The sequence below is a fragment of the Elephas maximus genome, chromosome X (genome assembly GCF_024166365.1).
Source record: "Elephas maximus indicus isolate mEleMax1 chromosome X, mEleMax1 primary haplotype, whole genome shotgun sequence".
NCBI lineage: Eukaryota > Metazoa > Chordata > Mammalia > Proboscidea > Elephantidae > Elephas > Elephas maximus.
This window is the reverse complement of record NC_064846.1, coordinates 123,048,767-123,062,390: the sequence shown is the minus strand read 5'-3', so window position 1 is coordinate 123,062,390 and position 13,624 is coordinate 123,048,767. Positions and strand designations below refer to the sequence as shown.

The 13,624-nt window shown below is 42.5% G+C and overlaps 1 protein-coding gene across 5 annotated transcripts; it reads left to right on the top strand.

Moving 5' to 3' along the window:
* Positions 1 to 7,010: 7,010 nt before the first annotated feature.
* RBM3 (RNA binding motif protein 3) lies at positions 7,011 to 11,148 on the top strand. Of its 5 annotated transcripts, none has more exons than XM_049872723.1 (7): positions 7,011 to 7,121; positions 7,789 to 7,908; positions 8,176 to 8,282; positions 8,928 to 9,033; positions 9,124 to 9,211; positions 10,104 to 10,182; positions 10,546 to 11,148. In XM_049872723.1, exons 2-6 carry the CDS (start codon positions 7,806 to 7,808, stop codon positions 10,159 to 10,161), a joined length of 462 nt encoding a protein of 153 aa, XP_049728680.1. In that variant the 5' UTR covers positions 7,011 to 7,121; positions 7,789 to 7,805; the 3' UTR covers positions 10,162 to 10,182; positions 10,546 to 11,148. The 5 variants fall into 5 exon arrangements, 4 of the variants coding, with proteins under 4 accessions (XP_049728680.1, XP_049728679.1, XP_049728677.1 ...); XM_049872722.1 differs by having other exon boundaries at positions 10,104 to 10,186; XM_049872720.1 differs by having other exon boundaries at positions 10,101 to 10,186.
* The last annotated feature ends 2,476 nt before the right edge of the window (positions 11,149 to 13,624 follow it).

Here is a 13,624-nt window from a genome sequence, read left to right as displayed (position 1 = left end):
TTAGTATGTGATGTGAGCAAGCAAGCGAGAGCCTGTGGCCAAGACAGAAGCCACAATGTCTATTCTGACTTAATCTCAGGAATGGTACACCACTTCTGCTGTATTCTAGTGGTCATATAGACCAACCCTGGTACAGCATGGGAGGGAACTATACAGGGTGTGAACACCAGGGGACAGGGATCACTGGGAGCCATATTGGTGACTGGCTACCACACTGGGTAACATGATATCTGAAGCAGAAGTATTGGGGCCGACAGATGAAGAATTTTAAACAAGTATGTTGTTGTTAGGTGCTGTTGAGTTGGCTATGACTCATACCGACCTTAGGTATAATAGAACAAAATGTTGCCATCCTCAACATTGCTATGTTTGAGCCCATTATTGTAGCCACTGTATCAATCCATCTAATTGAGGGTCTCCCTCTTTTCTACTGACCTCTACTTTACCAAGCATGATAAAATATAAGAATTTAAAATAAGACATAAATTAGAATATAAAACAGGCAGGAATGAAATTATAAAAAGGACCCAAAGGAAATATTAGGTATGAATATGATAGTGGAAACAAAAAGTATTCTGTAAATGGAGAATATGAAATGAGAAGTCAGAACTAAATCCTAATATAAGAGTAATTAACAAAACGTAAATGGATTAAACTATTTAAAACACAGAGACTTTCCGTGGATTAAAAACACAAATCCAAGAGTATACACACATACACATACAAAGATTCAGAAATGTTGAAAATGAACAGACGAAAAAAGATATAGCAGACTAATAAAAGCCCAAAGAAAGCTGGGATAGCCATCCTAATAGCTACCAAAATAGAATTTAAGACTAAGATCACAAAGGACAAAGGACATATATACTCAATGACAAAGAAGATATGTCTACCATAAACATACATATTCCTAAGAAGCCCTGAACAACAGTTAAACTTTTATATCTATATGTATATAAAAAAAAATACATATACATATGTATATCACATCTATCTGTATATATGTGTGATATGTAAAATCACACATCTCTCTCTGTAACCCTCCACTTAACAAATGGAGAAAACATCTTTTTGTGCCTGCACTTAACAATTAAGGAACCCTTTTTTTTTTTTTATGGTGCAGACAGTTAAGCGCTTGTCTGCTAACTGAAAGGCTGGCAGTTTGAACCTACTCAGTGGCTGGCTCCAGGGGAGAAAGACCTGGCAATCTGCTTCTGTAAAGATTACAGCTAAAAAAAACCCTATGGGGCAGTTCTGTCACGTGGGGTTGCTCTGGGTCGAAATCAACTCAACGGCACCTAGCAACAACAACTTAACAATTACAAAAGCAGACTATGTTAGGGCACAAAGAAGGCCTCAGTAAATTCGAAAGGATTAATAGTAAACATGTTCACTCACTATAATGCAATAAAATTAGAAATTAATAACAAAAAAGCTAAAAAAAACCCATTTTGGAAACTAACATTACTAAGTAACTCTTGGACAAAGGAAGAAATCATAAAGGAACTTTAAAAATATTTAGAACTAAAGAATTAAAACATTACCCATCAAAATTTATTGGACACAAAAATCAGAAGAAAATGCATAGCTTTAAATTTATCAGGAAAGAAGAAAGGTAGAAAAAAATGATCTAAGCATTCAACTCAAGAACTTTGGGAAAGAACAGGGAACAAGCCCAAAAGATTGAGGCATGGAGGAAGTAATAAATGTAAGGAAGGAAATAAATGAAAGAGAATAAAAAAGTAATTATAAAGATTAACAAAATCAAAATCTGGTTCTTTGAAAACATTAATAAGCTATACTGATTTTTAAAAGAGTGCAAACTATAGAGAACAACAAAAAAGAAAATTACAGACACAAAAAGAGGCTAAACTGTGAGCTAATACATTTGGAAACCTAGTTGATGTGCATGTTTCTGGTAAAATAAAAGTGTGCTCAGACTGATGCAAAAAGAAATAGAAAATCTGAACATACCAATAAGTTTTAAGAAAAATTGAAATGATAGTCAAAGATACCCCATATCCCTGTAACAAAAAGCTTCAGACCCAGACTCAGATGGTTTCGAAGATGTAGTTCTATCAAACTTTCAATAAACCGTTAATTTCTATCTATACAAATTTTTCCAGAAAATAGAGAAAAAAGCAAAAGCAGCCCAGCCCACTTTATGAGGCTAGTGTAATCTTGATTATAAAACCAGATGAGGAAAATAAAAGACAATAAAATTATAAACCCATTTCACTTATGAATATAGATGCAAAAATTCCAATAAAATATTAGCTACCTAAATCCAACAGTGTATTTTTAAGAATCACAAATATGGTTTATTCCAGTAATGCAAAGATGATCCAACATCAGAAAATTCATGAATGTAATTTACCATGTTAATAAGCTAAAGGAGGAAAACAATGATTTCAAAGTAGAAAAAATATTTGCTAAGTTTTATCTGTTTAAAAAAAAACAGCAAAAATATTACAGCAAATCTTAAAAGCATTTTACCTTTAAAATCAGGAAAGAGACAAGATTGCTTACTCTCAATAGTACTGTTTCATATAATAATGGAGGAACCAGCCAATGCTGGAAAGAAATGAGGTGTAAATTTGATAAAACTTGTTTAGAAGTGATATGATCCATTACCTTAAAGAACCAACAAAAAAAACTATTAGGAATAATAACATAGTTCAGCAAGGTTGCCAGATACAAGATCAATCTATAAAAATCAAAAGCATTTCTATACGCCAGCAATACCAACAAGAAGGTATATAAGGATGAATTTAGTCAACACAAAAGACCTCTATTAAGAAAAAATTTAAATTCTAATAGCATAAACAGAAGATGATCTGAATAAAAGAGACATTTCATGCTCTGCTGGGAAGATTTCGGTAATATATTATCTGTTGTGTGACAAATTACTCCAAAAATTACTGCCTTAAAACAACAAACACTATCTCACACAGTTTCTGAGGGTCAAGATATTGGGAGTGGCTTAGCTGGGTGGTTTTGCCTCAGTCTCTCATGAAGTTCCAAGTCAGGATGTGGATTGAGGCTGGAGGATCCCCTTCAAAGAAGGCCGACTCAGGAGGCTATTGGCAGGTGGCCTCAGTTCCTTACCACTGAGGCCCCTCCATAGCGCTGGTCATGACATGGCAGCTAACTTCCCAGAAAGTGAGCAATCTGTGTGAAAGAGAGAACAGGAAGCCAAAGTGCATTTTATGTTTTTATGTATGACCCAGTGGGAAGTGACGCACTATCAGTTCTGCCTGATTCTATTATGTTAGTAAGTCCAGCCCACACTCAAGGGGAAACTGATTAGGTTTCAACTCTTGAAGGGAACAGTATCCAAGAATCTGTGGACATACCTTCAAACAACCACAGGTAATACTATTAAGGTGTTATTTCTCCTCAAATCCATAAATTCAATGCAATCCCAATAAAACTTCCATTACCTTTTTAAGAATTGCAGTAAACCTTACATTATAATTTAGAATAATAAAGGATCATGGATAGCTATGACAACCTTCAAAAAGAAAAGCTGATGGGGACTTGCCCCACCAGAGACTAAGACATACTAAAATCCAAACCCACTGCCTTCGAGTCGATTTTGATTCATAGCGACCCTATATGACACAGTAGAATTGCCCCCATGGGGTTTCCAAGGCTGTAATCTTTATGGAAGCCGATTGCCACGTCTTTCTCCCACAGAGCAGCTGAGGGGTTTGAACTGCTGACCTTTTGGTTAGCAGGTGAGCACTTAACCACTGTGCCACCAGGGCTCCAAGACATACTAAAGACCCTAGTAATTAAAGGGGAAAAAAACTGATATTGGCCCAGGAGTTGACAGGTAGACCAATGAATAGGACCAAAAAAAAAGCTCAGATACAGAGCCACATATCGGCAGAACTTAGTATATGATAGAGGTGGTACCACAAAAAAAAAAAAAAAAAAGGATGGGACAGACTGCTTAGCAGATGGTTATGGGAAATCTAGCTCACGACACGGAGAAAAATAAAACCAGCTGCCTATCTTATACCATGGTGGCCCAGTGCTTAGGAGCTTGGCTGCTAACCAAAAGGTCAGATATCTGAATTCACCAGCCGCTTCCTGGAAACGCTTTGGGGCAGTTCTACCCTGTCTTATAGGGTCACTGTGAGTTGGAATCGACTCGATGGCAATCGGTTTGATCTCATACTACATACAAAGATGGACTCTACATGGATTAAAGATCTAAGTGTGAGAGCAAAAACTATAAAGATAATAGAACAAAATGTAGAACATCCATGTGACAAGGGAGAAGAGAATTTCCATAAAGGCACAGACCATAAGGGAAATTTTTTTTTTATTATATCAAAATTAAGGATCCTTATTCAACCAAGGACACTACTTATAAAATTAATAAATACCAGAGTGGAAGAAGCTATTTGCAATTTCTAACACCCAAGGAATTAATATTTAGACATCTGAGGAACCCCTGAAAAACAAGAGAGATATGAGAATTTGCCCAGTAGTTATATGGGCAAAAAAATATAAATAGGCAATTTACATAAGGAAACCCAAAGTCAAACAAGCACATGAAGAGGTGCTCAAAATCATTTTCAATCAGAGAAATGTAATTTTAAAATGAAATATGCTACATCTACTAAAAAAAAAAAACTGGGAAATTTCAGAAAGCTGGATAATGCTAAATGTTAGCAAGGATGGGAGAATGTAGGCACCTTCATACTTCGCTGGTAGGAATATAGACAGTACACCCATTCCAGATAACAATCTGGCACTGCTTACAAAAATTAAGTATGTTCATCCCCTATGATCCAGCAATTCTTCTCTGAGTATACATCCTAAAGAATTTTTCACATTGGCTTGTAAGGGAGCATTTACAAGGCATTATATATATATTTATTGTTGGGGAGCTCTGGTGGCACGGTGATTAAGAACTAGGCTGCTAACCAAAAGGTCGGCAGTTCCAATCCAGCAGCTGCTCCTTGGAAACCCTATGAGGTAGTTCTACTCTGTCCTATAGGGTCACTATGAGTCAGAATCAACTCAACGGCAATGGGGTGGGGGTATTTATTGTTGGAGGCAACCCAAGTCTACTTTTTTGGCAACTTGAAGGGGTAAAATGATGTAGTAGATAGGTGCACATCACAGAGCTTATTATAACCATTAGAAACAATGTACAAATCAGATGTACACGTGGCAACAGGGATCTTAAAAACGGTGGTTGAACAAAAGAATAAAACCATTTAAGCACATAGACACAAAAATGCAAAATTTATATGAAATCATGCAAAAAGACAAAATAAAATGGTTAATTATGGGAGGAAGGGAATGGAAGTTGGGCGTGGGAATAAAAATAAATGAGAGGGGCTTGTATGGAACAATGACGGTGGAGTATGGTCAGAGTTCAGACACTCTGAGAGGCAAACAAGTATATTTTTGTATGGGGGGGGTTCATATTCTCTGAAGGAGACCAATATGTATGTATGTTTGTATGTGTATATATATATATATATATATATATATATATATATATATATATATATATATATATATGTAAAATAAACCTGTTGCCATCGAGTTGATTCCAACTCATAGCAACCCTATAGGACAGAGTAGAACCACCCTGTAAGAGTTTCCAAGGAGCGCGTGGTGGAGTTGAACTGCCAACCTTTTGGTTAGCAGCCATAGCACTCAACCACTGCAGCACCAGGATTTCGCAGTATGAAATACATTCAAGTCCACTCTGGCGATAGGAGGCCTGAATATGGTGAAAGCCAGACAAATCGATTTTGTGGATGTACTCTGTGTGCTGTACTCTGAAGGTTAACACATCTAGTCTGTGTTTTGGGGGCTGATAAGTCCATTCTACGGATAAGGAATTTAGAGCCTCTGAGATCAAACGAGTCCATTGTTCCTTGATGGGGATCTCAAAAATGAAAAGTCTGTCAAATGGATTCATTGTAAAGGTAATTCAGGCACTGAAGTCTGGACAAGACCAAACTGCGGGCAGCGGGCTCATGCAACTTTGGCTTCCATAAATCCTTTGTGTATTGTTAAAGTTCTTTTTGTGGATCGAGGACTCATCTACCCAGAGTGACAGCAAAAACTGTTCAGTGGATTGGGATATACACCCTCTGAAGACTGAGCATCCTGTTTGGTAGAAGGTATCTCAGGGAGTACTGGAAATCATAGGCTGGCTTCAGGGGGCTGTCAGATGAACATGAGGGCTGAAGTCAAAGATGAGAAAGAATGACCCTAGGGAAAACGGTCCCATGACACGTGGTTAGATGTTGGACACAGAGTTGAAAACGTAGAGGGCAGTGGAAAGTCTGATGTCAGGGACTGAAGGGTAATGACTTCAGGGAACAAAATCCGTTGATGTCGATTCCGACTCCTAGCAACCCTATAGGACAGCGCAGAACTGCCCCATAGGGTTTCCAAGGCTGTAATCTTTACGAAAGCAGACTGCCCCATCTTTGGAACCACAGGTTTTTTGGTTAGCAGCCCAGCAGTTAAACACTGTGCAACCAGGGCTCCTTACTTCAGGGGACCAAAACAAAACAAACCCGTTGCCGTCGATTCTGACTCATGAATTCAGGGGACAGTGGGGGATAAAACGCCGGGTACTTGAGAAGAGGCTAGAGGACTAGAAGGCGAAGAGGAAAGACATCAGTGGACATCAAAGGACGTTAATTAAGCCGTCAGGGACCAAGCGGAAAACAACTGTGATGGTGAGGAGGATGTCAGAACAAACTGGGGGATGACATAAAGGACGCTGAGGATGTCAGGGACGGAAAGGGGTGTGAGATCAGAGCCGTGAGAGAGAAAAAGTTCGTGCGCGGGACGGACGACGACGTCGGGATTCACCAGTCACACACAAGCCGCCTCCATTCCCGGAAGTGCGCAGAGCGCATCGCTCCCTTTGCTCTGCCTTCCCGTCCTCTCTCCTCGCCTCCTCCCAACCTCGCTCGTCTCAGCCAATGAACGCACACGCCAGCGCGCGCGGGGGACGTTCCCTGACGTGTCCGCTACGTACGCTTTATCAAGCGTCTTCCCGCGCGGCAGCTTCCCCTTTTCTGTACTCCTCGGCGTTAGCTGTTCCGGCTGTTCTGTTTTTTATTTTCCAGGTAAGCAGTGTATACCCTGCAGAGCATCAGCTCCTTGCCTTATTCAGTCGCGCCTGGCAAGAGCAGGGGTGCGCGGGAGGAGAGTAGAGGCCTCTGACTTGGGTTTCTCTGGGCCGGTGGGTCCCATAATCTCAGGTGAAACATTTCGGTTGGTGGGAGGCTGGCGCACGGTATCCGATGGGAGGAATGCCAGGAGTGGCTGGCGGCATCGGTGGCGGCGGCAGCGACCACGCGACAGCCGAGAACAGCTCCTTCCCATTCACGTGACCGCCGCCATCTTGTTCCGCGCGCATAGAGGGACCGCAAGAGGTTTCTGGGCCTGCGTGGCCTCAAAATGACGGACGTGGTGGCTGGGGAAGTTACGGACATGCGCGATGGCGGCCCTCAAATGGCGACCTCGCTCTGTGAGCCTGCTGATTCCTGTCTTCTCGGCCCTCCGTCTCTCCTTAGCCACCCAGCCACTGCTTTCGAGTTGATTTCGACTCGTAGCGATCGTGTAGGACAGAGTAGAACTGCTCCATAGGATTTCCAAGGCTGTAATCTCTAAGGAAGCAGACTGCCACATCCTTCTCCAGGGGGAACGGCTGGTGGGTTCAAACCACCAGCCTCTTGGCTACCAGCTGAGTGCTTAATCACTGCACCACCAGGTCTCATGTTTATCCCACAGGACCCAAATTCACTGCCATGTCCTCTGAAGAAGGGAAGCTCTTCGTGGGAGGGCTCAATTTCAACACCGATGAGCAGGCGTTGGAAGACCACTTCAGCAGTTTCGGTCCTATCTCTGAGGGTGAGACAGTGATCAGGCCCACGATAAGGGGTGGGTGGGAGGAAGTCTGGGGCCCTTGAACGTCAAGAAACAGAAAGGTCGGCGCTCCGGACCCTTCACGTTATACGTGTGTTCCTAGGCTTAAGGAATAGGTTTTTTATGCTGAGGAGAACCCAGTTAATTTCTCTTCAGGATGGGTGGGAGGGGTTCCTGTTTCAGACCACCCCTTGCTCTCTCCTTTCTGGTGCTGACTGATCTACATTTTCCTGTCTCTCTTCCTTTCTCCAGTGGTTGTCGTCAAGGACCGGGAGACTCAGCGATCCCGGGGTTTTGGCTTTATCACCTTTACCAATCCAGAGCATGCCTCAGATGCCATGCGAGCCATGAATGGAGAGGTGAGGCCTCCTACCCACAGAGGGGCCCTGCCCCCATCTGCCACCTTCTCCATTCTTCTGTTTTTCCCTCTGTGTCTGCTAGGGGCAGCGCGGCCACCAGGCCCTGCAGTGCCCACTCACGGGAGCGTGACTACCTTCTGTTCTAGGGGGTGGAGGGCAGCGGCAGACAGAGCCAGGCTGCTTGGGAGGCGACGACTGGTCCTGCATGAGGCCGAGAAGCCACCTGTGGATGGTTGACCCGCCCTGGGCTTAGGTAGTAGAGTCTGCAGACCTGTGGGCCTGGCCCGGAGAGGACCTCGTGAGTCTTCTGGGATGGACTCTGAAGCCTCAAACCAAGAGGTGTCTTTCTAGCCCTAATAGTTGGGCAGCTTAGAGGAGTGGGGAGGAGAACTCAACCTGAGTTCAGTCAAGATGTAAGTAGTAGCAGGGGAAACACGGTGGATTCAGGTCATTTTGTGGGCTTTTGTAGCTCCTGATAAAGCCATTCTGGTCAAAGGAGCTTGTGCTGGAACGGGGCACCCAGAACTTGGTGCCCAACAGGAATTTCTGGGCTCCTTTGCCCATCTGCCCATGCCCACTCTTCCTGTACATACCATTACCCTGAATGACTGCCAACCCATCCTTATGTCTCCCTCCCATACCTAGTCCCTGGATGGCCGTCAGATCAGGGTGGATCACGCAGGCAAGTCAGCCCGGGGAACCAGAGGAGGTGCCTTTGGTGCCCATGGGCGTGGCCGCAGCTACTCCAGAGGTAAGTACATTGGTAAGTTTGATCATGGAGCAAGGGGGAAGTGACCTTTGTCTGGAGAACTGCCATATCAATGTTTCTTACTTGCTGCAGGTGGTGGGGACCAGGGCTATGGGAGCAGCAGATATGACAGTCGACCTGGAGGATATGGATATGGAAGGTCCAGAGACTATAGTGGCAGGTGGGTAGTCAAGGGGTTGGGGTACTCTAGTGCTACTTCCCCTCCTTAGGAGCTCAGGTATGTTTTAATCCAAGCAGTAGTCAGCTGTGCTACTTGGGCAAGTCCTTTGTCCCTCGAACGGGCGTAACAGTACCAGCCACATGGGGTTGTTGTGAATACTGAATTTTAATGCTGGTAAAGTGAATTGAACAGAGTCTGGCACATAGTACTTAATACTAAGAATGTTGTTAATAGTATACTTTTGAATTATAATAAGTTTGTAAGTATGACAGATCATATCATGCCTTGGTGTTATTGCTTTTTGTTAATGTATGTGATACTATAAACAAGTACGTAATTTAGTGTCTTTAGATTGTATATAACGTTAAAGTGATTTTGTTAATTACATGAGTCATGTATAATGTAGATAATACGTATTCACTTACTGTGTTAGATATAACTATTGGGTTGATACATAATCATGACAATATTACATATAAACTGCTGTATAATTACATATTTATATCCTTAAGACTTTTTTATGTATGTTACAGGTTATGTTATAGTATATATTACAAAGAAGTATATGATACGTAACCCAAAAAACCAAACCCACTGCTTTCAAGTCAATTCTGACTCAGTGTCCCTAGAGGACAGAGTAGAACTGCCCCATTGGTTTTCTAAGGCTGTAGTCTTTACGGAAGCAGACTGTCTGTCGTACCTTTCTCCCCTGGAGCAGCAGGTGGGGTTGAAGCGCTGACCTTTCAGTTAGCAGCCGAGCACTTTAACCACCGTGTCACTAGCTCTCCTTCTTATGGTACATAGAGATTATTAATACATGGTTGTTTTTAATGTTGTCAGGTGTATATAAATACGTTCCTACAGGGCAATTGTGTATATTTTTTCCTAGAAGCCAGGGTGGTTATGACCGCTACCCTGGAGGGAATTACAGAGACAATTACGACAACTGAGATGAGGCGTGCACATATAATGTAGGTGAGAGTTGTGTGTTCTTAGCATGAGCAGACAGACCTGTTCACCCCACCCTGTGGTGTTCTCTCATTTTTTTCCCTCCCCAGGCTGCTCAGCATTTCCACTGCCCTCACATATTTCACCCAGCCAGCCCACCTAACCACATTCCTAGGCCTCCAGCCTCCCTTGCTCTCTGAAGTGCATGTCAGTCTGGCGGGGATGGGGGCGGGTCTGAAAATGATGTAGTCTTCCTGGGCATGGAGGAGGTGAAGGGAGGTCCCTGCTATCCAGCCTTCAGCATCCTTATCAACCCTGGGAGGTAAGCCTGTTATCAACCTGCCCCTTCCTGACACTACAATTTTCTCCTTTCTCACTGTTCTCAGATACACAAGGAATAAAAATTCTTCTGATCCAGGATCGTCCTTCCAAATGGCTGTATTTATAAAAGATTTTTGGAGCTGCACTGAAACATCTTTGTTTTAGTACATCAACTTCTATTTTTGAATTGAGCTCCCAGAGTAGCCTGTTAAAGACCTTTTAGTAAATTCCATATGTTTTTTAAACTTTTTTTCTCCCATTTAAAGACAAATTCTGTGACATTTGTAGAGTCTCGGGGTATTTTCCAATTTACCAGTTTTTTAGTTTGGGTGCTAAGGATTACTCTGGCAAAAAAAACATTGGCCAGACAGTTCCCCCCCATTAATATCTAGGAACATTTAAAAATTTTGTACACAATGTTTCTTTATCATGGTTAGAAAACAATTTCTGAATGTACCTACAAGGAATCTGCATCAAGAATGTGATTATTTAGTCGTTTTTTATTCTACATTATGAGACCACCACCCTGATTATATAGAAGAGCTGAAAAATGTTTGTGAATGTCATTTCTCTTTTAATACTGGAAGAAAAAATATTCTGTTGTGTTTCTTGTAGTATTTAGGATGTCCTTCATGGAGCCAATTAAAAAGATGAAATCTGGAAATTGATATTGATAGTGTTGTTTCTTTAATCTAGTCTGCAAATTAAAAAGAGGAAGGTCAGGAGGAGGGAGAAAGGGGGTGGGCAGGGAATGCCTGAAGGGGGAGGGTCTTTGAGTTTCAAAGTTTGGCCAAGTTTAGGATCAGTTTGGGTGCACATTGAGTCCTGAGGGTATGGTGAACCTCTTGCCATCAAGTCCATTCTGATTCATAGCGACTGTCTAGGACAGTAGAGCTGTCCCACAGGGTTTCCAAGGAGTAGCTGGTGGATTTGAGCTGCCAGCCTTTTGGTTAGACAAGCTCTTAACCACTGGCCACTGGGGCTCTGAGGTATGGTGAGTACAGGTGAAATCCCCTTACGGCTGGGATTGCGTTTCTTAAAATGGTCCCATTTTCTTGTGTCTGCTTGGGAATCAGAATGTTTGGGTTTGAATATTCCTAGCTTCTCTTGAGTATCAGGTGAGTATCCTCAGGGTTGTTTTAATGATGGAATGTAAGCACTTAATCCCATGGTGTAAACTAATCCCTGCCGTACATGGAGAGGGGTTCCAGTTCTTTCTCCAGAAGTGACAAGAGTGGGAGAGGCTTATTAACTAATCTTTTATGAGAAACATGGGAAAAACCTGGTTCGAAAATGGTTTTAAGAGTCTAGACTCTGAGTTCAAATCCAGGCTCTGCTGTTTACTAGCTGTTTGACCCTGACTTCTGCTTGTCTCAGGCTCCTAATAGGCTTCATAACCCGTTACAGTTTCTGTTGAGGGTTAAGTAATAGGCGTATTTATACCCATTGCAAACAGATGGCAAAGTTCTCAGTTACAGGGATTCGATCTCAGTGTAAGGTGGGGGTGAGGGCCCTTTTTTTTTTGTCTGTGTTTGTAACTAGGTGGTTTTAGTTCTTCAGTTCTAATTCTCACTTTAGTTGGTTGTGGTGGCTGAGTTGGAGTCCTGTGGGCTCGATCTCTCCATTGGTTCCAGTTTGCAACAGAAGAATCAGTGGTATCTGTGATTTCCACAGACACCACTAGATTAAAAAAAACTCCAGTACATTATCCTGAGCCACCTTATTCCATTACTGAGGTGTGGGTCCCTGTGTTGTGAGTCTCAGCCTTTGAGGACTGCCTCCTGGGTCTCCCATTTAGCTGGGGCAGGCCCCAAGCACCTCCCCCACAAAAAAAAGTTATGAATTTGCTTTGGCAGGTGGATAGAGATTGGAACTTCTCAGATTTCCTGCCTCACCCACTGAGCCAGGCCCAGGTTATGGGGCATTATGGCTACTCCCACCAGGTGGGTACTTGGTCTGAAGAGGCATTCTTTGCTGGGCCTTCCGTAAGCTAAGGCCATGAGAATTGGCAGGAGGACCACCATTATACTGCCTTGTAGGTGGGCGGGGGCTGTGTATGTAGACAGGGATTCTGCTCTCCAGGAAAGAAAAATGTAACTATCAATCACTGCCACTGTGGCCTGAGGCAGGATCCCGTAGTCAACCACAGTATTACTGCAACAAAATGGATCTAAGTGGGATTAGTAAAGACTATAAGTAATCTTACTACCAGTTGCCAGTGAGTCTGTTCTGACTTATGGTGACCCAGTGAGTAGAACTCCACTCTAGGGATTTAAAGGCTGACTTTTTAGAAGCAGGTCACCAGGCCTCTGGGTGGATTTCAGCTGCCAACCTATCACTAGCAAGGCTTCTAAGTAACCCCATAGACCTGTACTAACAACTGTGCTCTGCTTTCCTGATTTCAGGAAGTCTTTGTGGTGGTAGTCCACCCCATGGAACCCAGTCTTCTATTTGGTCTAAAGAAAAAAAGGTCAGGGAGGGGTCACAGTTGGTTTTCCACAGTGCCCACAATCCCTGATCGATAAAATTCAAGGGTTTAGCTATCCTTCATTTTATTTTTGTTGTTGACAGTGCGTACAGCAGAACATACAACAATTATTACATGGATAATTCTGTGGCATTGGTTACATTTTTCAAGGTGTGCAGCAATTCTCACCCTTCTTTTCAGAGTTCTTCCCCCATTAGTATAAACTCACTGCTCCTAGGTTTTGTTTCCTATCTAAACTTGAAGTTGCTATTGTCAGTTTGATCCTATATGGATCTTAAAAGAGCACAGTTTCAAAGCAGATATTCTTTAATAGTTATGCTAAACTATTGTTTGGTTTTAAGGTTTCAGGGGATATTGACTTATGGTTTAAAGATTATCTCAAGGCAGTAGTTTCAGAGGTTCATCCAGCCTCCATGGCTCCAGAAAGTCAAATCCATGAGGTTCTGAAATTCTGTTTTGCACTTTACCCGTTTTGATTAAGATTTTTCTATAGAATCTTAACAAAGTGTTCAGTAATGGTAGGTAGGCACCATCCGGTTCTGTTCTCATGGCAAAGGAGGCCACCAGCTATCACCTTTTAAAGTGCTCGTTATTTGGTAGTACAAATGGTAAGGGCTCAGCTATTAACCACAAGGTTTGTGGTTTGAACCCACCCA